We start from the raw sequence: 22,192 nt of genomic DNA on the forward strand, positions 1-22,192 counted from the left end.
TCACAAGCAGACCCTATTGAATTTACCTTTTCATGTATAAAGATAGAACAAGCAAGGGCGCCATCATCAAAAACAATAGGCCTCTTCATCTTACCATAATACACCTTCATGCCAACTTTGAAGATGATCGAAGGACTGCAGCCAGTAGAGTGCTCACAAGCAGGCCCTATTGGATTTACCTTTTCATGTATAAAGACGGAACAAGTGAGGGTGCCATTACCAAAAACAATAGGCGTCTTCGTCTAACCATAATACACCTTCATGCCAAATTTGAAGATGATCGAAGAAGAACTGCAGCCGGTAGAGCGCTCACAAGCAGACCCTATTGGATTTACCTTTTCATGTATAAAGACGGAACAAGCGAGGGCACCATCACCAAAAACAAAAGGCGTCTTCTTCTAACAATAATACGCCTTCATGCCAAATTTGAAGATGATTGGAAAAGAAACGCAGCTGGTAGAGCGCTCACAAGGAAATCTCGGCGGCGGCGGCGGCGGACGCGGCGCGACGAGGCCAAATCCATAGTATCCTCCTAACTCTGTTCGGAGGAGCACTCTGTTCGGAGGAGCATGCGTTTCCAAAATTGACAATGCCATGTACGAAGCTTTTATCATTTATTTGTTTCTATTTTTGATGAGGAAAGAGTCACATCAAAGAGGGGTACTCTCATTTCGCTTTTAATTAACCAAAAATAACTTTAAAACTTACCATGAGACTTAAAATTTGCCATCCCACAGTAAATGTTACCTAAATTCATAATTTTTGCTGGTTACTCACGTTACAGGGTTACTCACGTTGCAGTTTTTCTTCATCATTTTTATAAAGATTAGTATTTTGTGATTTTGATAGTCATCACCTTGTCAAAGATTGTTTGAAGGAAGAGAATTTCAAATCCCACCAATTTAATGTGAAGAATTTTTCTCTCAGAAAACAAAGTCAGTTTTTTTGGTTACTCAAGTTACATCGCCTATAAAAGTCGCTTACAATATTTATTTTTGAATGAGTTCTACAAATTTACTTGAAAAGCTGTTGTGTATTTTAGGTAATTTGAGTCTTTTAAAATTCAGAATTGAAAAAAGTTGCATGATAAATTGCAATAATTAAACGGTAATATGCCATATTCCATTTTTACTATTTTTCTCGTATTTTGGTACAGAATGGAAGTCACAACTTTCAACCACTTTTTCCCAAAGTAAACATATGAAAATAAACTTTAATTATTGGTTCCTGAAACTATCACGTATGAAGGACTAAAAATGAAAATAATGTAGAAAAATATTGAATTTGAAATTTTCAGCTCATCTCCACCAACCTGTGGAGTAGCCCACATGTATAATGGCTGGCCCATTGGCTCAGCTTCCCCTATCCCTCCAAACGGCATGGTGAACAATCAGTGGTACTGCTGGAGCAACTGTGAGCCATTAGATTCAGCTTTGCATTGCCGATGTTGCCATGGAGTGAAAACTGTGAGAGATTTGTTTTTCTCTACGTTTGGGAAGGGATGAAGCGATCGCCAACTCGTCTTTCTTATCGTTTGTACTGACAGTACAGCATCTTAAACAAGAGACCCAGGGGTCTTGCACTCACCCGAGTATCGCAAGTTCACCTTTCAGGCATGGCAGTCACTAATCTAAACTAGAGATTGGTGCTTGGCAGATCACGCAGCCGCGCACATGTATCCCCCGAACCCACAGCATCATACATCATCACAATATATAGAGCTCACACAGAAATTCAATAACTGTAGAGAACTGCAGCCAGTAGAGCGCTCACAAGCAGACCCTATTGGATTTACCTTTTCATGTATAAAGATGGAACAAGCAGGAGCGCCATCACCAAAAACAATAGGCATCTTCGTCTAACCACAATACACCTTCATGACAAATTTGAAGATGATCGGAAAAGAAACGCAGCTGGTAGAGCGCTCACAAGGAAATCTCGGCGGCGGCGGCGGCGGCGGACGCGGCGGGACGAGGCCAAATCTATAGTATCCTCCGAACTCTGTTCGGGGGATACAATTACACACAGCTCTACTAAAATTTGAACAGGTATTCTCAAGTAGAAGATAAAAATGTACAATTAGGGTCCAAATCTGCCCCCCCCACCCCCCCTCATAGTTTCAATTTTAGCTCTATCACTTCTGGTTCTAGAGAAGATTTTTAAAGATGCCGTAATTTGGGGGATTGGGGGCCCCCTGGGTGGGGGCATGGTGCCCATTTTAACAAATTGAGATCCTATCCCCCAAGGGATGCTACCTGCTAAGTTTGGTGAAAATCAGTAATTGGGTTCTCAAGGAGAAGATGAAGATGTATAATTTAGGCCCCATTAGGACCCCTCCCCACCCCCCTCCCATGGGTCCGGGGGGGGGGGGGGGGGGCACCCCGATTCTGCCATGAACAAACTTGAAACTAAAGTCATCAATGTACTATTAAACTCATAGTATTAACTTAGCTAGACATCACTTCTGGTGCTAGAGAAGATGATTTCTAAAGATTCCTTAATTTGGGGGTTTGGGCCCCCTGGAGGCCCCCTGGGTGGGGCATGGTGCCCATTTTAATAAATTTGAGATCCTAACCCCCTAAGGATGCTACCTGCCAAGTTTGGTGAAAATCGGTCTTGGGGTTTTCAAGAAGAAGATGAAAATGTAAAAAGTTTATGCACGACGGACGACGCATGACAGATGCCGGACGAGGAACGATCACAATAGCTCACGTGAGCCATCGGCTCAGGTGAGCTAACAGTATACAAATGACGCACAGGTCTGAGTGCATCAGTTGGAATTGTGTGCATAAAGTAACTATGGGATGCTTAACCCACGAGGCGAAGCCGGGTGGGTTTAGGCTAAATTCCATAGTTACCGCATGCACACTATATTCCGACTGACGCACGAAAAGACATGTGCGTCATCTGATTCATAGAATGGGTTATTTTCTTGCCAAAAACCCATATTATATCTATCGTGTTACCCGATGACAAAATTACTGGATGCATTTCCTTTTGGCTTGCCGTAAACGAGCGTGCATCAGTTTTTACTGGACGCATGGCCAGCCGTGTATCAGTAAAAACTGATGCATGGTTGTTTTAGCCAATAGGTGTCTCGTACTGAGTGCGCGAACGCTTGCTTTAGCGCGCGAACCTTTGTTACAAGTACGCGTACTCTTGCTACAAGTGCGCAATAACATGTTTACCACTGTGACTCACGTGCGGCCAGTAAAAATCAACACATAGCTCTTGACCAATCAGATCGCAGGATTCTCGCTACCCATTCTATAATAACAAGCAACCCAATAAGAAGCCGAGAACGAGTGCACTCGTACAGCTCACTAGAAGCATTTCACAGTAGTGCAATTTTTGTCATTTCTTCATGGGGGGTCTCTGTATTCCCAGACAAAATGGCAGCCCATTAAGACTAAATACACGTCTTGTAACAGATGATGATTGCATTTCAAAAGTGAAATTAACTATGTTATTTGGGGGCCTAAAAATTTGCCAGATACATCAAATTGTAGGTAATAATGTTCTCTATTCAGATAAATGCAAAACCTTCATTCTCCTTTAACAATTTTATAAAACAGTTGTATAGGTCACAAGAATGCATAGTGTATGTTGTGATCCTATGAGGTGATGATGTTATCTCTTCACAAGTCTTCCACTGACCTGCACATATATCTTCATTACACTCCCTTTGTCTTTTGTTTTGTTATTTGAAGGTAAGTACAAACGAAAAGGTTATATTCCGAATTATGTCAGAATTCGAAAGCTTTCCTTTTTTAACTACATTCTGCATAATAATCCTCATCCCAAAAACAGCCATTCCATGTAACTATTAAACACCAGGACCTTAAAATTTCAAGTTCAAGCAATTAAGAAAGAGTATTCATATTTGGGTAGGTATATGATCAAAGGGTATAAATCTAATTTTTCACTGCTTTTTACTTCCTAACAGCCGAGTTACACCTCCCAGACCAAAGATCACATTTACTACAAAAACTAGAGATTGTAATTTGTCATCACTGACAAATTAAGGTGATCCGATTTTTTTTTATCAATGATTCGAGTCCTGATCGCAATAGGCATGACCATACAAGTTTCATCTGTGTTTAGAGACATTGGTCGTGTGATGTTTGCATTCTCATTTAGAAAAGGGAGTCATATCTGCCATCTTTGGTACCAAATTCTGTATACACTGAATAACGAAGATACAGCAATGAATACATATGACCTTTGACCCACCTTTGCACTCCCAGATTGCATCTGATGAAATAGTGGTTATTTTGTGAAATGATTCTCGCGACATCGTCTATACGTGTGAAAAATAAGGGAAAGATAGGACAGGTATTCACTCAGATACAAGATGAAACATTTATGACCTTTGACCCTAATTTACATACCCAAGATGTTGTCCGATCTAGTAGTTGTTATTTTATGAAATAATGTACGAGACATGAACTAAACATGTGCAAAATATGGGGGTGATAGGGCGTGTTTTTCTTGAGTTATTGCAAAGAAAGTTGCAGAAAGAAAGAAATATCTCAATACATAGAAGATAAGCTTTAAATTCAACCAATTTTTTATCGTAATCCCGACATCGTATGAAAAAACGAAGGCAACAAAACGATAGCGCAAAGTCTCAGCTACAACATATTAAAATCTGGGAGAAATTCACGGAAGGGTAAGTGAGCTAGTGCTCGATAAAGACAATCATGTCAATTTTCATATTAAAGAAAATTCCCTCCCATAGAGATAACACGTCATCACGAAGATACAAAAAGAAGTACATATAACCTTTGACCTCAATTTGCACAGACAAGATGGCATCTGAGTAAAAAGTAGTTATTTTGTGAAATGATCCTTGTAACATGGTCTTTGCATGCGCAAAATATGGGACAGATAGGACATGTATTTACTAAGATACAGGATGAAACACTTATGACCTTTGACCCTAATTTACATACCCAAGATGGTGTCTGATCAAGTAGTTGTTATTTTATGAAATAATTCACGTGACATGAACTAAACATGTGCAAAATATAGAAGTGATAGAGGCTGTTTTTCTTGAGTTATTGCAAAGAAAGTTGCAGAAAGAAAGAAATATCTCAATACATCGAAGATAAGCCTGAATTTCAACCCAATTTTTTGACGTGATTCTGACATCGTATGAAAAAACAAAGGGCACACTTACGGTAGCGTAAAGTCTCAGCTACAACATATTAAAATCTGGGAGAAATTTACCGAAGCTTAAGTGAGCTAGTGCTCGATAAAGATAGTCATGTCAATTTTCATTTCCAGAAAAACTGCACTCCCATAGAGATAACACGTAAACTGGTCAAATTTGACAAGATTACTTTCAATCCATTTTTACGAGGTGATACCGTTATCCAATCAAATTATTGTAATTTCATGTTTCAAAGAACATTAAATAAGCTACCTCATACTGAAATCTGGGTGAAAATTGACAAAGGACTAGTGAGATACGCTCGAATGAACTTGAAATTTGATGACGTCATTTTGAAAATTTACTTTTTTTACTTTATTAAGAAATTTGATATCTTTTAATCATTTTGTCAGCATTGCCACCCCATGAAATGACATGTACAACTCATCAGCTTTCAAAATATGTACAGAAAATGGGGGGTCACCGTCCATCCTGACGAGTAAAATCGGATTTAAGATTGTCATTTTTTTGGCATAGTTGCACTGTATATCGCCATTGACGCGCGCGCGGAATTTCAACTTTGACGGCCCCGTATGACGTCATATTGAGTCGGATTGACTTGAAACTTGGTAGACATATTCCTTGACATTTCAGGCAGCCGATAAGTGTGAAAAAACGGGAAATTTCTATTGCATATTAGCTGTGCGTGCGTATATGAGCGCGCGCGTACGCGTCCGTCCAAATTTTTCAATTTTTCAAAAAATGCTCCAAATGGTCTGAAACGTGTGCAAAAAAAATTTGAGCTCGATTTGAGCATACAAATATTTCAACGCGCGCGTACGCGCACGTTTTAAGGTATAGATGAATTTTGAGAATATGAGTAGAATGCACCTGACCTGAAATATATGTGACGTAAATTTCATTGAAAAAATCCATTCCATTAATGAGATATGATTGAGAATGTGTTTTCATATAATGACGTCATAGTGACGTCACGGTCGACTGATCACCATGATTTTAGTTCGATTGCCGTCTTTGGGAGACGATACATATATGGTATAAGTTTGACATTGAAAGGCAATGCACTTTCTGAGCTAACCTCTGCACAAATTTTGTCCAGAAACAAAGAAAGAAAGATTCCGTACAGATACAGAAGGTGATCCGAGAGGATACTCGGATCACCTAATGATGCCTCTTTGGTCTTTGGTACTTTTTTTTTATTTCACTATTTAAGGCATGTTCTATTATTTATAGATTCATAATTTTTTCACGTAAGGTCTTATTTTATACCCATTTTAATATATCAAGTCGTTTTTTTCAATTATATGTAATGGGTTTGGCAATATTTTCGATTGAAAACACCCTCAAAATGTGTCACGTGAGTCACAAAAATAAGTCTAAATTTTGGATTGCTTAAAAAGTAGTAGACTATATGAATTCTAGCTGATAAATAATGAGGATCTAAGAGTCCTCAATCATACCAGAATATAAGGTTTCCATTTGTAAACCCCTTCATTGTAAAAAACACCATAACATTTGTGTCACGTGAGTCACGCAAGGATTTCTTAGGGCTGTCACGCGAGTCACAGTTTACAAGTTTGAGAAAATTAAAGACCAGAATGATTGAGATTTTTTAAAAATAAATTCTGCCTTGAAACTAAATCATGTAATATGTTTAATTTTCCAAGTAAAAGTAAATTTTTTAATGTTAATTGGAAAATAAGTAGTCTTATAATAAGTAATGAATAGCTAACTGGATTGTCAGCTTCCGTCTGGTTGGTCAGTAGAAAAACTGGTAGGAGGTGGGTGGCCTCCTCATCAACAAATAAGTAAAATGCATCAGGAACTCTTCATGAAAATTACATCTACAGCTACTTGTACTGTATGTCAGCTCCACTTCTGTGAAGTTCTTAAAACATTGCTTCATAAAGTGGCAACAATCAGCAAGTTACATTGTATGAAGATGACAAGAAAATTGCTTCAAATCTTCCCTCAGATTTTGCTGTACTCCAAATTGGCTTCGCTGAGAATCATTCATGCTCCAGTTAAGATAAAGTCCAAACTGCCATTTGGAATCAGGTGCAAATAGTTCTCTACATATACATCAATCATGTGACCCCAGAAGAAAATTATTACAAGTTACAATTATCAATGACGAGGCCTACGTTAATAGACCATGACAAAACAGTATTATGTTGTACACTGTAGATTTTGTGGATGGGCTTCTTTAAGTGGTCAGCAGTGAAGTGCATTGGTCAAAATATGGTTATATGGTCCTGCAAGCCAATTCAAAATAGATTTGTTATCAGTGCCCTACCTATGCTGAATGGAGAAACACAACATTGACCTCCAATGTAGTGTGGAATTTCAGCACTACAAGTCAAGGGAAAGATCCAGTTGAGTGGAGCAAGCCATGAAGCCACAGAGCTGCGGCTATGTGAAAAAATGAAACTTGTGCTCTATCTCCCCTGCTGAGGAATTTTGTCTTGCTGTAATTCTTTAAACTCTTCCTACAACTTTCATCACAATCAAAGGCAAGTTGAAGATTGTTCTGAGGGTTTGTACCTGCCTGTTATCTTTGGAATATAGCTGCACCACATGACTTAATCATCCCTTCGATATAGCACCTTCAAAGAGTGAATATCTTGTTGCAAAAAGGTTCACTTCCCAGAGAAGCAGCAGTGATCTATCCAATAATGACCATAATGATGGTGGAAATGAGGATACCATTGGGCCTGCAAGTGCAGGCCCAAAAGTCAATTGGCTGATGGTGGAAGCTGCCTTCAAGTGCAGGCCCAAAAGTCAATTGGCTGATGGTGGCAGCTGCCTTCAGCAGAAAGCATCCCGCTGCACCTCTGGCACAAGCCTCCTAAGTGGTCAGAAGTGACAATTACTTTAAGTCACCTAGAGAAAAGAATATATTCCACTGGCTGGATAAAACAGCCATGGCAGCCTGAATCAGATATCTAATGCAAATTACAGCAGCCATATCTTGTTAATAATAGGAGACTTCAAATGAATGAAAAGATTGAGTCTTAAAAATAAAGATAAAATGACCCCAACAAACTAGGCATGAAAACTGTCTCCACGAAGCAGTGACAAACTTTCTCAAACTACAGAGAAGACACTTTGGCAAAGAAAACTGCATATAGTATATACTGTATCATGTTGTTTGCTATGATTAAATAAGCAAAACTGGTGATCATTCTTCACATCAGACTCACTAAGGGTAGATAAAGAAAAAGAGTATCAGTATGTGTGAGCATTATCTATTATAAGAAGTGAGGATTCTTTGTGCATCAAAATAAATTTAGAGTTTCAAAAAGAGCTTAAATGGATTAATATACATCCACAAGCAAATATGCAAGTTAACCTAAAGAAAGTTTGAATTTGATTCATTTTGAAGAGAAGACTAGTTGATACAATTATAGTAAATAAGAGAGAAAAAGAAAATTCATTGAAAAAGAATGATTTCCCGGAACTCTTGATCTGACAAGGGAAAAAAAGAGGTTAAAGTTAATTTTTTGCTGGATGTTTTATGCATTAAATGTGCTATGAGCTCCAATGATCCCATCAGAGACTGGAGTTAGATGATTTCTTTGTTTTAAAGATATGTGTGATGAAACTAACCATAAATAACATGTTAGGTTAAACATTTGGCTCATTTTACTCAATAAAACTATTATATTAGGCTCAACTTTTGGTCCTGAATGATACTCGTCACGCGAGTCACACTCATGTGTCAAGCGATTCACATTTTTTATATGCCAATTGAGTTGAAGGAAAAGTCAAGGCCTGATAAAATTTTGACTATTTATTGCTTAATGTCTCAAAATTGAATGGAGAAAATTCTGTGTACATAGGACAAGTACTTTCTTACGAAAATTCACTTACGTACAGTAAGGTCAGAAATCTTCAACAGTGTCGCATCACGCGAGTCACAACAAAAAAAGTTAAGTATCTCTTACTAAAATGACTTCACATCAAAAATTTCTATGAACCAATGTGAAGGGTCCATACCTTGATTGAAATATAAACTAAACAGGTCTGCAAAATAAATATTTCAAGTATTCAACCATAACAAGTCAAAATTTTGTATAAATGTCACGCGAGTCACAATGGAATGGCTGAAAAGATGTTTACCGGTTTGATTGAGTGGTGCTTGAAGAAAAACGGCAGCCTGGTCGTAATATCACAGGATATGATGTCAATCTCCAGTTCAGTGCATGCTTTGTGGAACATCTTCTCATTAGTTGGTCTGACAGCTAGAAGGTCATAGGTCAATATGCTGTCACTGCGCTGTGAACAACAAACATTTCATGCAGTGTTAAAAAGTGTGATGCTAGACAAGTTAACAAACATATACTATACCGTAAATCAGGAGGTAATGCAAGAGTTATCTTTAAAAAAAAAAAAAAAAAATTCAATGCACTCTGTAAGAACATTTACCAGTTGCTGCTCCAGTATCATCCAAGGTTTAGAATGCAGCAGCTCTACAAAATAAGATGCCAAACAAACATCTGGGGATGGAGTGCAACCAAAGAAGGACCCTGCCAGGCTAAGACTTCATTTGCTTATGATTGTGCTTTGAAAACACATGCCAATGTAACAATTGTGGCATGCCAATGCAGTAATTGTTGCATGCCAATGTAATAACTATGGCACGACCACAGTTTCTGCGAAGAAAAAGAACAAAAAAATAATGAACTAGAGAAGCACTCCAAGAGCGCAGACCTCTGCCAAGCAGTTATATCCACCATGCACCAATGATTTTGTTCTTCCACAGGGATCAGTGATTTCCACCAATATGTGTGCATGCTGAAAGTTTTTCCATTATCAGAATTGAAATAAAGCAATCTGATGTCATTCCCCACAGTGTAATATAAAGTCTATATAGGGGACCAATCAATGGGAGGATGGGACGGGGATACCCCTCCCATGTTCGAGGGAACTTTTTCATTTTTAGAACTGAACTTCAATGATCTGACGATCACTTTTGCTTGAATAACTGGAAATTTGTCAATCTGAGAGAAGTGTAGTAAGTATGTGGAAGGAGACCAAGTAGGTGGAGGGGGTAAGCCCTATTCCTCCTTCTCCTAAATGAGGGAGATTTCGTACATTTATAATTATCACAGTTTACGATCTGGTGCACACATTTTGTGGCAAATTTGGAAAATTGTCAATCTTCGAAATGTAGCCATAGTCTATGCATGGGAGGGGGAGGGGCAGGCGAAGGCATGGGAGAGGGCTACCCCCACCCTTCCAATACAACGGAGTTTGTGCATTTTTACCTCCGCCAAGGGAGGTTTTTTTTTTTCTTTGGCATTCATTTGTTTGTTGGTTGGTTGGTTGGTTTGTCTGTGTGCAAAATAACTCAAAAAGTTGTGAATGGATGTAGATGAAACTTACAGGAAAGGTTGAGAATGACAAAAGAACAGATGATTAAATGTTGGGAGTGATCCGGGACTCTTTTATGGATTTTATGAAGGATTTTCAATTCAAGATTCAAGATTCAAGATTCAACTTTATTTTCACCTCCATCAAAATGAACAAAGAAATTATGTACATTGCATATGCACGGGATATTTGTGATACAGAACAAAATTTGAAAAGGTACATAAAAAAATTATGAAAATGAGAAGTAGATGCGATTACATCTTTGTTAAATACATAAAGCGTATAATACAAGTCAACTAAGGATGAGGATGGAAGTGGAGGGTCCCACTAAGAAGCAAAGCTTGTACGATATGGGACCCTCAGAAAATACACAAAACATCAATATAAAACACAATAAATGAACCGATGTCAACTGACATCAAGATGATTGGGAAGAGAAAAAGAGAGAAAAAGGAAAGGAAAAAAAAAGAGGGAAAAAAAGAGAGAAAAAAAAGGGAGAAAAAAAGAGGGAACTACAGCATGTGCCATCGTGGACGCAAGCAATATAGATTTCATAATGTAAAATAAGTGATAAAATACAAGCTGGATTGAATGTAATGCAAAACATTTTTTATACGTAGTTATGTTGGTAAGAATGCAGGAGAAAGAGAAAAACACATCATTATATTTAGAACACAGACAGGGACAATATTTTGGCAGGTAGGGTTAATGAACTTGGGAGTTCAAGCTGCACATTTTTAAAAGTTTTCATATGTGCACTAAAGCGCGTGCTATAGTTTCTGCTAGAGAGAGGCGCGCCATGCAGCTGGAAGTTGATGATGTAACAAAAGGCTTCTATACTGGGAAATCGGGCAACTTTCAGCATGCATACATATGGGCGGAAATCACTGATCTCTATGGAAGAACAAGATAAGTGGTGGAAATGAACTGCTTCATGGAGGTCTGCGCTTTCAGAGTGCTTGAACTCTAGTTTTAAGGACGTTTCTCAGTTAAAGTGAAGTCCATGTCATTTTCTTCAAACTTCCCATACTGTAAGTTTGACCCATCTGAAGCCTAAATATGCAAATAAAACCACACCTGTTCGTGTGCTTGTTTTTCTTCTACGGGACTTTGACGAATATGACATTCTGCCGTCCGGTACAGAAATGATAGCATTACAGGATGAAGGCTATAGGCAACAAAATCTGCAATAGCAAATTTAAACTCCATAATTCTTTCAAAATCCACTTAATTTTCTCCAAATTTGCAAGAATTGCAGAGAAAGGTACCCAAATGAGGAAGTTACACTCTCATTCTTCAGCAAAGCAGTGCCCTCACACGGCAGAAACCACCAAAATCTCTCAAATCCCTGTCAGGAACATTTTCTGTTGTACTAAAGTATCCTGCTAAAGCAACTCCCAATAAAGGGTTGAGCACTGCACAATCTCACCATGCCTGAACAAAAATGTCTAGATGATCAGCTCCACAGTCATGACAATTACCAGTACTTGCATAAAATACACCCTAAAAGATGCTTTATTTGGCAAGCAGGCACTTCTCCCTGAAGTTAACCTTGGTGAAAAGTAGGTTTAAAATATAGGGAAATTGCTGCCTCCATATCAATAAAATGTGACCCTGCATCACAAAACCAACAAAAAGTTGCCAGACATGGATTTTTAGTTAAGAGCAGATTCTGAAAGAGCTGATTTTAAGCGTTAAAATGATGTATAACCCAATTCAAATTTACTATCCTAATCTATCCTAATATTGGGAAGTCAAAGAAAGCACACACTCCGGTGAAGTGTGAAGAGAGAAAAGAAACTCTGAAGTACAGGATCTATTCAAGCCCTTAATCTTTACCAAGCTGTGCTAACTGTGCGATGAATGGGGCAAAAACCAGGATGTAAACCACCGGAGCAATAACAATGTAGAGATTATCAGATTAAGATGAAATTAAGCATGCTTTATTAACACATTCTGTCCATGAGTAATACCAACTTTCAAAGCAGTAGCATTATTATTCCAAAGTTATTAGAGTTGAAAGTGAAAAGTATGTACAGGGTTTCTAAAAAAAAGTGTTCTATACTAGTAAAAACTGCTAAAAACACTATTTCCTGTTCGCTTTATATGTATGATCCCAAGCTTTAGCGTAATGTAGAAGAAGACTTGTACTCTTTCAGAAAATATGAAAAACTCAAGATTGGCTAGTTTGACCCATTTCACCTATTTTCAGTCCTCACAGAAAATTATTACTTGTTACTTTTTGTCGGTTTTGTGATGCATGGTCACAAATTATTTTATGTACTTACAAGTGCAATAGTTTGAGCTGCATCATGTAGAGTTGCAGTGAGTCTTTTCAGAGAATGCAGCCCTCTACCTTTCACCTGTTATCAAGATAAAAGTGATATAACATTCACTTGATTAATATTTTAAACATACGACCCCTATTAGATACCATGATCTATGACCACTGTGTACATGCGTATAAGCCCCTCATCAAAGAATAAGACCTGGTAGAGAAATGCCCTCTTAAAACAATCAGATGTGAGCAAACAAACTTAGCAAATTTGATTGCAATAGCACAGTCTACACTATTGTAATACCGGTACAATGAAGGTACAGATCTGTGAAAATATGTTTAGAACACGAATCTAGCTACCTCAGAGTAGGGTATGACATTTGGACATAGCCCTCAGTGCAAAGTGTGATAGGGAATGTGTACCATCTCAAATGCACTCCGTGGCATTCTTATGGATGAGGATGGACAGAAATGCTTAAATTGCACACCAATATTTTTATTTTAATGCTTGTAATACTGCCTTTCTACGTCGTCCTTTTATTCCATGCAGAATTTTACCCTTGTCAATGCAAGTACAAGTACAAATACCGCATTCACATTGGTTACTAGATTTAAGCCGCGACTGATGCGAGGCGATGTTCCGTACCGGTCTAGCATCAGTCGAGGCTTAAATTGTCTTCACATTGCGCTCACCATCTCGCACAAGTTGCGCACTAACAGTGTATCATATGTGTTCACATCAAAGCGGACTAACACTGCATGAAACCACATGTGAGGGCAGCATAAAAGCTGATCGTTCTTCTGTTTACTAGTATTTACATATTGCATGTGTCACGGAACTATATACTGTTACTGTTCCATGGTATATGTGTGTCAGCTGTTTATGTTGCTGTTTTACCTAATCTACTATTATAAAAATGCAATTTATCTGTAAATCTAATAGAATAAATATATAGAATGATTATAAGTATGAATAATATCAATAAACATGGAAAAGAAATAATATATTTTGATTAAAAACTCTGCTTTATTTGTAGATTGGAAATTTTTGCGATTCGACCTCTCTGGAATTTTTTGTGTGCCTCTTGTGTGCCTCTGGTGTGGATGCGTTAAAACTTCACAGTGGCAGCCATCTCGTATCAGCATCGCACTGACTCCACAGTCAAGCAGGAGGATTGGTTTTAGATGGTGTTGATGAGGTGCAGTGCAGTGTGCGAGTCTTCACAATGACATCGGTGCTGCACTAGTCACAGACAAGTCAAGCACTCACTGTGGAATCTCATGGCCGATGTGAATGTGGTATACGTTGTACTGCACAAAATCTCAATATTTGAATGGTCAAAGGGGGATTAAAATTCCTCATCTATAAGTTTTTACCTTCAGAGGGTCACATTTCCAATCAGTATCAATTGTGTCAGGAGCAGGTGGGATCTATGAAGGGATACAAATACATAAATACACTGTAAACATATTTTAGTCACCTTGTTTCCAAAGATTTTCTATATAGGCCTACAGCCTGGACAAAAAAAAATATATATATATGTATATATAATATATATATATAAACCCTTCAAAAAAGTTTGGAAATCTGAGTTTAATCAATCATTTTTCATCTCTCCTTAGAAATTATTTATTTGTGCTTAGTACCACATAAAGATTGTTTAATTCTCTCTAAAATGATGCCATACTTATTATGATTATCGTATACATGGAGGTGCAGTGCTTACAAATATGAGGTAAAGTCAGAATTGAAAAGTTGCAAAATGGCCCAATTTTTGACATCTGTAATGCAGTTTCCTCGTGATGAGTGAGTTCCCCATTTTTTCTTTGGTGTTCATTTACTGTAACATCAGCATTCTTATGGAGTGAAACATGTACATGTATGCATTCAACCAAACAGATAAACACACACACATACACAACATCACACACACACATATACACACACACACACACACAAACGCTCATGACTCAAACCATTTCATCTCAAAGAACCTCGCCACATTAACCGCAACAAAGACATAAAGAGATGAAATGACATGGTCTTGATTTTATTGAAGTTTCATCTTTCTATTTAACTTTGTCTTTGTTTTGTCGTTATTTTGTGTTTACTTTATGTTTACTTTGTCTTTGTATTGTCAATGAACATGATCGGAGCTTAGCATCTGGTGGACGAGCCAAGTGCTTGCACCACTGCCTGGCACGTGTCCTCATGCTGTTGATTAGCGTCAACCAGTATCTGACGGAGTCGTTGCATTTGTAACCCTCTTCCCCACAGCTCGACCAAGTTGATCCCAAAAATGTTGTATGGGGTTGAGGTCAGGGCTGCATGGAGGCCAGTCAATTTCTAATGATGCCCTCTCTCTCTCTCTCGAAAAAGTTGGGCACATGTCTTGCTCTATGTGGTTTTGCGTTGTCATCTTTTTGAAGCATCTTGTCTTCTATTTGCCCTATATGCGCGAGATTTTTGAACATTGCTTACAGGTGGCATGATGTACAACCATAAAACTTGACGAGCTATCAAAATTGCCTGGTATGGCACCACTGAAAACTTGAATGTGAAGTTACTTAAGATTCCTATTGAAATTTGCCTTTATGGCTGACCAGTTGAGAACAAAAAACATAACACAAAAGAACATGTTCTTTATGTACTCTTCATGACCATTCTCCTTCATAAGGACAGTTTTTGTTCATTTTGCAATTTTTCAATGTAGACCTTATCAGACACCTTTGAGTACAGTTTTTTACTTGATAGCATAATCATAATGAGTAGGATATCATTTTAAAGAGAAATCAATACTCTTTCCATTTATATCAAGCATGTATTGTATAGTGTTAACAAGCTGGATAAATTCACAACTGAAGTCAGATTTCCAAACTTTTTTTGAAGGGTTTATATATATATATATATATATATATATATATATATATATATATACATATATATATATATGCATATATTTTCCATATGAGGCAGTAACTCCAAACTGCAATTGGTATTTGCCATTGAAGTGCCTTACTGGTAGAGCCATTCACTTTGACAAGATTCAAGATTGTACTGCACTAAACTAGAACTATCACTGAATGTGCTTAATATCCCCACCTAAACCTGAGGATTCTAGCTCATTCCACATTAATTTAGTATGTTCTTTATTGAAAAATGTTACCATGGCAATGCGCTGTTCAACGTTGATTAAAGATGTGTTTTGCTCATTGAGAAATTAGTCACATTTGCCAAATCTCAAGTAAAATGCCCAAAAACTAAGGAAGTGAGCAAAATCCACTGGCAATTTGTATAATCTTCATCTTTACAAAAAAAAACCACATTTTTATTTTTACCATGGCAACACATATTTTCACATTGGCAAAAGATGAAGTTTGCACATCTACATAGTAAAGCAGTCACATGTATCAAATTGCAAATGAAATGCTGAAAAACTGAGGCAGTTTGCTCAACCACAACTTTTTGTATTTTTCAATTTAACAAAAAATGTGGTTACAATGGCAATGCATTCTTAAACACTGATAAAAGATGTGTTTTGCACATCTTAAAACTATGTGTACAGTGATGTTAGTGACATATCTCATGTCAAATGCTCGAAAACTGGGGGAGTTAGCGCAATCCACAATAGTTTTGTGATTTTTATTTGCAAATTGTTACCATGGCAACACATTGTTTGCACAACTTCACAGGGTGCTAAATAACTTATTTATGCCACTTTCCCAGTTGGGCAAGTAAATTTTTTAATTTGATGCAGAACACTTGCCCGAACATGAATATTAATTGCCCAAAAAGGCAGTCCAATTAAATAACTTAAGTAAAAACATCACTTCTATCTTACAGTCAACTGGTTAACATAAAAGCACAATCATTTTAATAAACAGCATGCATTGATTGGCATGCTTAAAAACAGAGTAGCAAACTTTATTCTATTGAATTATTAGTACAAATGTACAGTATGTCCCAAAAAAAGTTACAACGGGACCCTCCGCAATGATAACTTTAAAAATAGTGAATCAATCCAAATGCAATTTCAGGGTACAAAACTATAACTCATTGACCACATCTTACAGAAAACCCCATTCAATTTGCTTCAGTGGTCAAAGAGAAATGAGGAATTTCGTACAGCATGTCAAGAATCTCTTCCCTCCACGTTCTGTCTATTGTGTTCACACACAAGAACATCAAAGTGCTAAACTTGGAAGAATCAGAATCATGACATGCTTTACAACAATCCACATTTCTCTGTCACCGCTTAACCAAATTGAATGGGGTTTTCCGCAAAATAGAGCTTCCATTTAACTGATGAGCATGGTGGCTTATACAAGCTTTACTGTATTTAATCATTATAGGTATCTAAATGATGCAAACAAAAGGCAACATTCAGGATTAAAATTCCACACAAACCTTTGTTTTTCGATCCAGCTTGAAAATCTTGTGATCCACTGCAACATATTCATAGCCAACTGTACAAAAATCAAAATATGTAGATATAGAACATAAGTTTACATTATGCGGCACTGCCTTACAAGGCTTGACATTATACCCCCATCTCACAAAACAGTGATTCCGCTACGCAACGTCCTCGCCAGGCGTTTTACACGTGGCGGGCGTGCCACGAGTAAATTGTGGCAGCCAATTTTGCGCCACGCGTAAATTGTGGCGACCAATTTTGCGCCACGCGTAAATTTGGACTACCACGCACAATTTTCAGAGTTTTTGTTATCTTCCTTCCCCTTTTTGTAATGTTTCCCATTAAAAAAACAAAAAAATCTTTTGCAGTTTCCTTCGAACGCATGCTCAACAGTTACTTGCTCAGCGCTCGCTTTAGCGGCTATATCGTCGATCGTGTGCGATGTACCTGCATCGCACTCGGTCCATTACCGATTCCACTTTGCTTGCCAGCATATATACGCAGGTGTACAGTGAGCGCAGTATTATACCACGTTCTCCGAGATTCCGGTGCAGAAAATTTACGGGTGCTTCTCTCCGATCACTGTGGGTTGCCACCGTTGGTTACTACACGTGTACGCGCGCAGCAGATCGCAGATCGAGCCATGTGCGAGTGATCCAGCAACCAAAGCTGCCAATGTTTGGAAGCACAAACTAGAATTGTACTCAGCAGCTCTAAAATTCGTATTTTTTTTTAAATCATACATTTCAACCGCCTTTTTTTTTTTTGGGATGTTTGCCTTTACTTTTGGAAATGAACAGCGGTATCAAACAATCGGCTCCGTAAGATGCTAAAATTAATGTCGGATAACCTCTTTGACGTTCAGAAATGAATAACAATAATATTCAACTCCGTACGATGATAAAACAAATGTCTGATGTTTGCTCTATGTCCGAAAGTAGATAGCAATAACATTCAGCTCCGGAAGATGCTAAAATAAACGTCGAATATTTGCTTTGATGTTCGGAAATGAATAACAATAATATTCAACTCCATACGATGATAAAATAAATGCCGGATGTTTGCTTTTACGTTCGAAAGTAAATAGCAATAACATTCAGCTCCGGAAGATGTTAAAATGAATGTCAAATGATCCCTTTGACGTTCGGAAATGAATAGCAATAATATTTAACTCCGTATGATGATTAAATAAATGTCGGATGTTTGCTTTCACTTTCGAAAGTAAATAGCAATAACATTCGGATCCGGAAGATGCCCAAATAAATGTCAGATGATTGCTTTTACGTTTGGAAGTGAATAGCAGTAACATTTGGCTCTGTACGATGCTGAAATAATTGTCAGATGATTCATTTCACTTTCGGATGCGGGCAACAGTAACATTCGGCTCCATACAATAATAAAATAAAATAATGTCGGATGTTTGCTTTTAAATTTGGAAATGAATATAACGGAAATATTCTGCTCCGCACATGCTAAGATAAATAACAGATTGTTGCTTTTACATTTGGAAATGATTAACGGTATAAATCTGCTCAGTTAGACGCTAAAATAAATAACGGATGTTTCCTTTCACGTTCGGAACTGAATAAGGATAACATTCTGCTCTGTAAGAAGCTAAAATTAATGTCGGTGGTTTGCTTTTACATTTGAAAATGATTAAGGTGATAAGCACAATCAGGGTATGCAATCATGACTTTCTCACTTACAAAATTGTAACTTCTAAAAGAATGCACCAACTGACTTAAAAATTGACATGCAGCATGCTAAGACATCAGTAATCACATGTGGTAAGACAGTAGCTAATTTCTTCTCATTTACTATAAATTATTAAAGATTAATTACCAAAAAGTCCCCCAAAACCCACGTAATGCGTCAAAAAAAGCGTTTTACAACTTACGTAAAATCAAGATTTGAGGTCCATATTTTAAGTCTACCCCTATGTGTTTGGTATCAAATTAATGGATTTTTTCCTGGCATTGCTTGCATGCAATAAAAAACAGTGGTTCTTTCAGCTGGAGAAAGTTATGAGGTCTGAAGTCCCGTCCTGGTAGGAGTGTAATGCTGGCTTATTTTTGTGACATTGTGACCTTTTAACCCATGCTGTACAGCTATACATGGAGAACCAGCTTATTTTTCTGCTTTTCCTGAAAGTACTGAAGACACACTACAATATGGCGTGCTGTTTGCCAATAAATGTTCAGCCAGTTTTGAGTTTTGAGCCATTTTCAAATGCTGAGGAAAATAAGTGCAGCCGTTTTTCAGTATTTTCAGTGAGGTATATCCTAATTTGACTACTTAAAAGAATCTTTTCCCTTATTGAATATCCTTGTTTTTTTAACCATGAATTGTACATGTAGAAATCTATTGTGTGAAAATTTTAGCAAATTTGAGCAATAGGAACTTATTTTTTTATATTTTTACAAATTGCTGAGGATAAAAAAAGACCGATACACGCCCATGTTATACTGCATGAAGGTCATATGATAAGTGTTCAGTGTTCATGTTTCAACGCTTGTTCAATTTCTAAAGATATCATAAGCAAAAACATAGTATTTTGGCTTAATATGTCATTGTTTGAGTGTCACAGCTTGGATATCAACTCAAGTCATCATAAATCTCAAATTCATTCTTCTACTGTGTTTACAAATATGAGAATTGATCCAAACACTGTGCGCACATTCAAGGTCAAACTGTACAGATAATTTTTTGATGAAAAATATAATATCTTCCAAAGTACCAGCCCTAATTTCATAAAAATTTGTTATAATGGCCACTATATGTCTGTTACCTATTCCTGAAAGTTTCGCCTCTTCACTCTTTGGCAAAAGTGAAATATGATAAAATATGTAAAAGTGGTTTTATTTGAATTCAAAATAATGCCTACAAAATTGATCATCCATTTGGAGAAGTGAAAATATGAAATTTATTCATATTTTGTGATATGTCATGGCTATGTGCTGGCGGTGAATGAAAGGGATATTTATCAGGAATATCTAACAGCAATATCAGATGAAAAAAACATTTTCCTTTTTCTAAATGAATTTTTCCAATATATTAGTCATTTCAATGTAATTCAACACCCCTAATTAAAATGCTAATTTATGCGCAGTTTAATGCAAAATTTTGACTCTTTCTTTACATGAAATGAAAATTTGAACACTCAGCTACAACAAACAACAAAAAAAGCATTTTCACCAAGTTTTTTCATTTTTACCCTGTTACACAATTGCATACCCTGATTGTGCTATTGACCTTAACGGTATAATATAACATTTAGCTCCGTAAGGTGCTAAAATACTTGTAAATATTGATGATTGCTTTTACAATCAGAAATGAATAACGCCTACAACGGTAACTTTCAGGTATTTACAATGCTAAAACAAATGTCGGATGTTTATATGTTAATGTCTACAGAATAATGCTCCCACTTTCTCATTTCAAACGTAAGTTTTGACCACCTAAATAGGCATCAACTTTTATAACAATCTATAAACCTATGTTAAATCTTAGAACTCAGAATAAGCCATACGTTTTTATACACTCAGCATAAAAAGAAAGTAAACACTTTTTCGAGGTCATGTTTTTCATAGAAGATTTTTATAAAAATCAATGTATTATATACCATATTAAAGGGAATTTAATTGGCTATTAAGCTAGTATAGGTTAATTAAATAGAAAACTTAATGCATGAGTGAGCACAATCGTTTTTGTCCTCCAAGGCACAAAATTAAAAATTGCACAAATTGACATGTTCTCTTTCATTTGCAAGTGAGCTCCACGATAACATTGACAACAAAAGACCGGTTTAACACAATGAGAGACATGAATGAAATAGGAAAAATAAGTTTTTGTTCTCTTTATCTTTTTATAACCTCTCAGACAAACAAAGCGGGAAACTAAAGGGGGAAAATAAGAATTTTCTGTCAAGTCAAACTTCAAATGACAGGGAATAATAAGCATAAAGATGATTAAATGAGCAGAATTTCTTTATTTGTTTCTTTTAATCTAGTGATTTAAGAATCCATGTGACAATTTCATGAACCAAACATTATTTACAATTTCCTAATTTAAAAAAAGAGCTCAAATTTGTACCATTTTTGTTTATCACTACTTCTTCTCTTATTAGATTTTAACTTTGTTTTGACATAAAGATGCTTTATTTTTAGCCTTCGTTGATCTTTTGGGCTTTAAAGATATCATAGAGATCAAAGGTTTAGTTTTGCAACTTAATTCATGTTTCTTTTTGTGTGAAATTTGTTGTTTGTTTTTATTGTTCAATAGAAGAACACATACGCATGAATGACAAGTTGTTCAATTTTGCAATTTTTACTTTTGTGTTCGGGAAGAGAAAAACAATGGTGTTCACTCATGCGTAAAGTTTCCCTTTATGTTGACCTACCAGGTTGATAACCAATTAAATTACCTTCAATAATGTATATAATACATTAGCTTTCAGCCAAATATTCTATGAAAAATCTAAACTTGAAAAAGCGTTTACTTTCTTTTTTTTGCTGAGTGTATAGGCTTTTTTTATTTGATTTGATTTTAAACATCATCATTTTCCCAAGTATTCCAGTTTCTTTTTCCATGATTGAAATCAGACTGTCTGCCATAACGAAGATTGCAAAATGTCTCGCTGTGTGTGGATGTGCCGATGTGCGAGACACGTGCCATGTGCTCTTGCCTTGTTTAAGGCTACTTCAAGTTCAATGAATCGAATGCGCCGCAGCTGCGCTTTATGGCTTGATTGCGGCAACAGTTTACATTCGACACAAAGAAATCGTCATGTCTTGTACGAGCAAAATCAAAACCAAACAAAAACAAGCAAGCAAACAAACAGACAAGACATAACAAAACAATTAACAAACGAATGTTGATAGCAAAATCATCTCCGTAATTCTTTCAAACTTTGAAAAGTAATACACAGTTTTAATGAGCCTGAAATTG

General features: G+C 36.8%; 1 protein-coding gene across 2 annotated transcripts in view; it reads right to left on the reverse strand.

The window, feature by feature from the left end:
* Positions 1 to 22,192, reverse strand: part of LOC139711007 (ribonuclease P protein subunit p30-like) — a 73,208-nt gene that overhangs the window by 26,590 nt on the left and 24,426 nt on the right. For both annotated transcript variants that reach the window (XM_071622924.1, XM_071622922.1), the window contains exons 2-5: positions 17,239 to 17,297; positions 14,208 to 14,261; positions 12,841 to 12,915; positions 9,299 to 9,454 (exon numbers count right to left, since the gene is read on the reverse strand). In XM_071622924.1, the coding sequence (XP_071479025.1) occupies positions 9,299 to 9,454; positions 12,841 to 12,915; positions 14,208 to 14,261; positions 17,239 to 17,297 (344 nt within the window). The remainder of the gene's footprint in view (positions 1 to 9,298; positions 9,455 to 12,840; positions 12,916 to 14,207; positions 14,262 to 17,238; positions 17,298 to 22,192) is intronic.

This window comes from Diadema antillarum, unplaced genomic scaffold (genome assembly GCF_040938485.1).
Source record: "Diadema antillarum isolate AM-2024a unplaced genomic scaffold, OU_Dant_1.0 seq00001602_RagTag, whole genome shotgun sequence".
NCBI lineage: Eukaryota > Metazoa > Echinodermata > Echinoidea > Diadematoida > Diadematidae > Diadema > Diadema antillarum.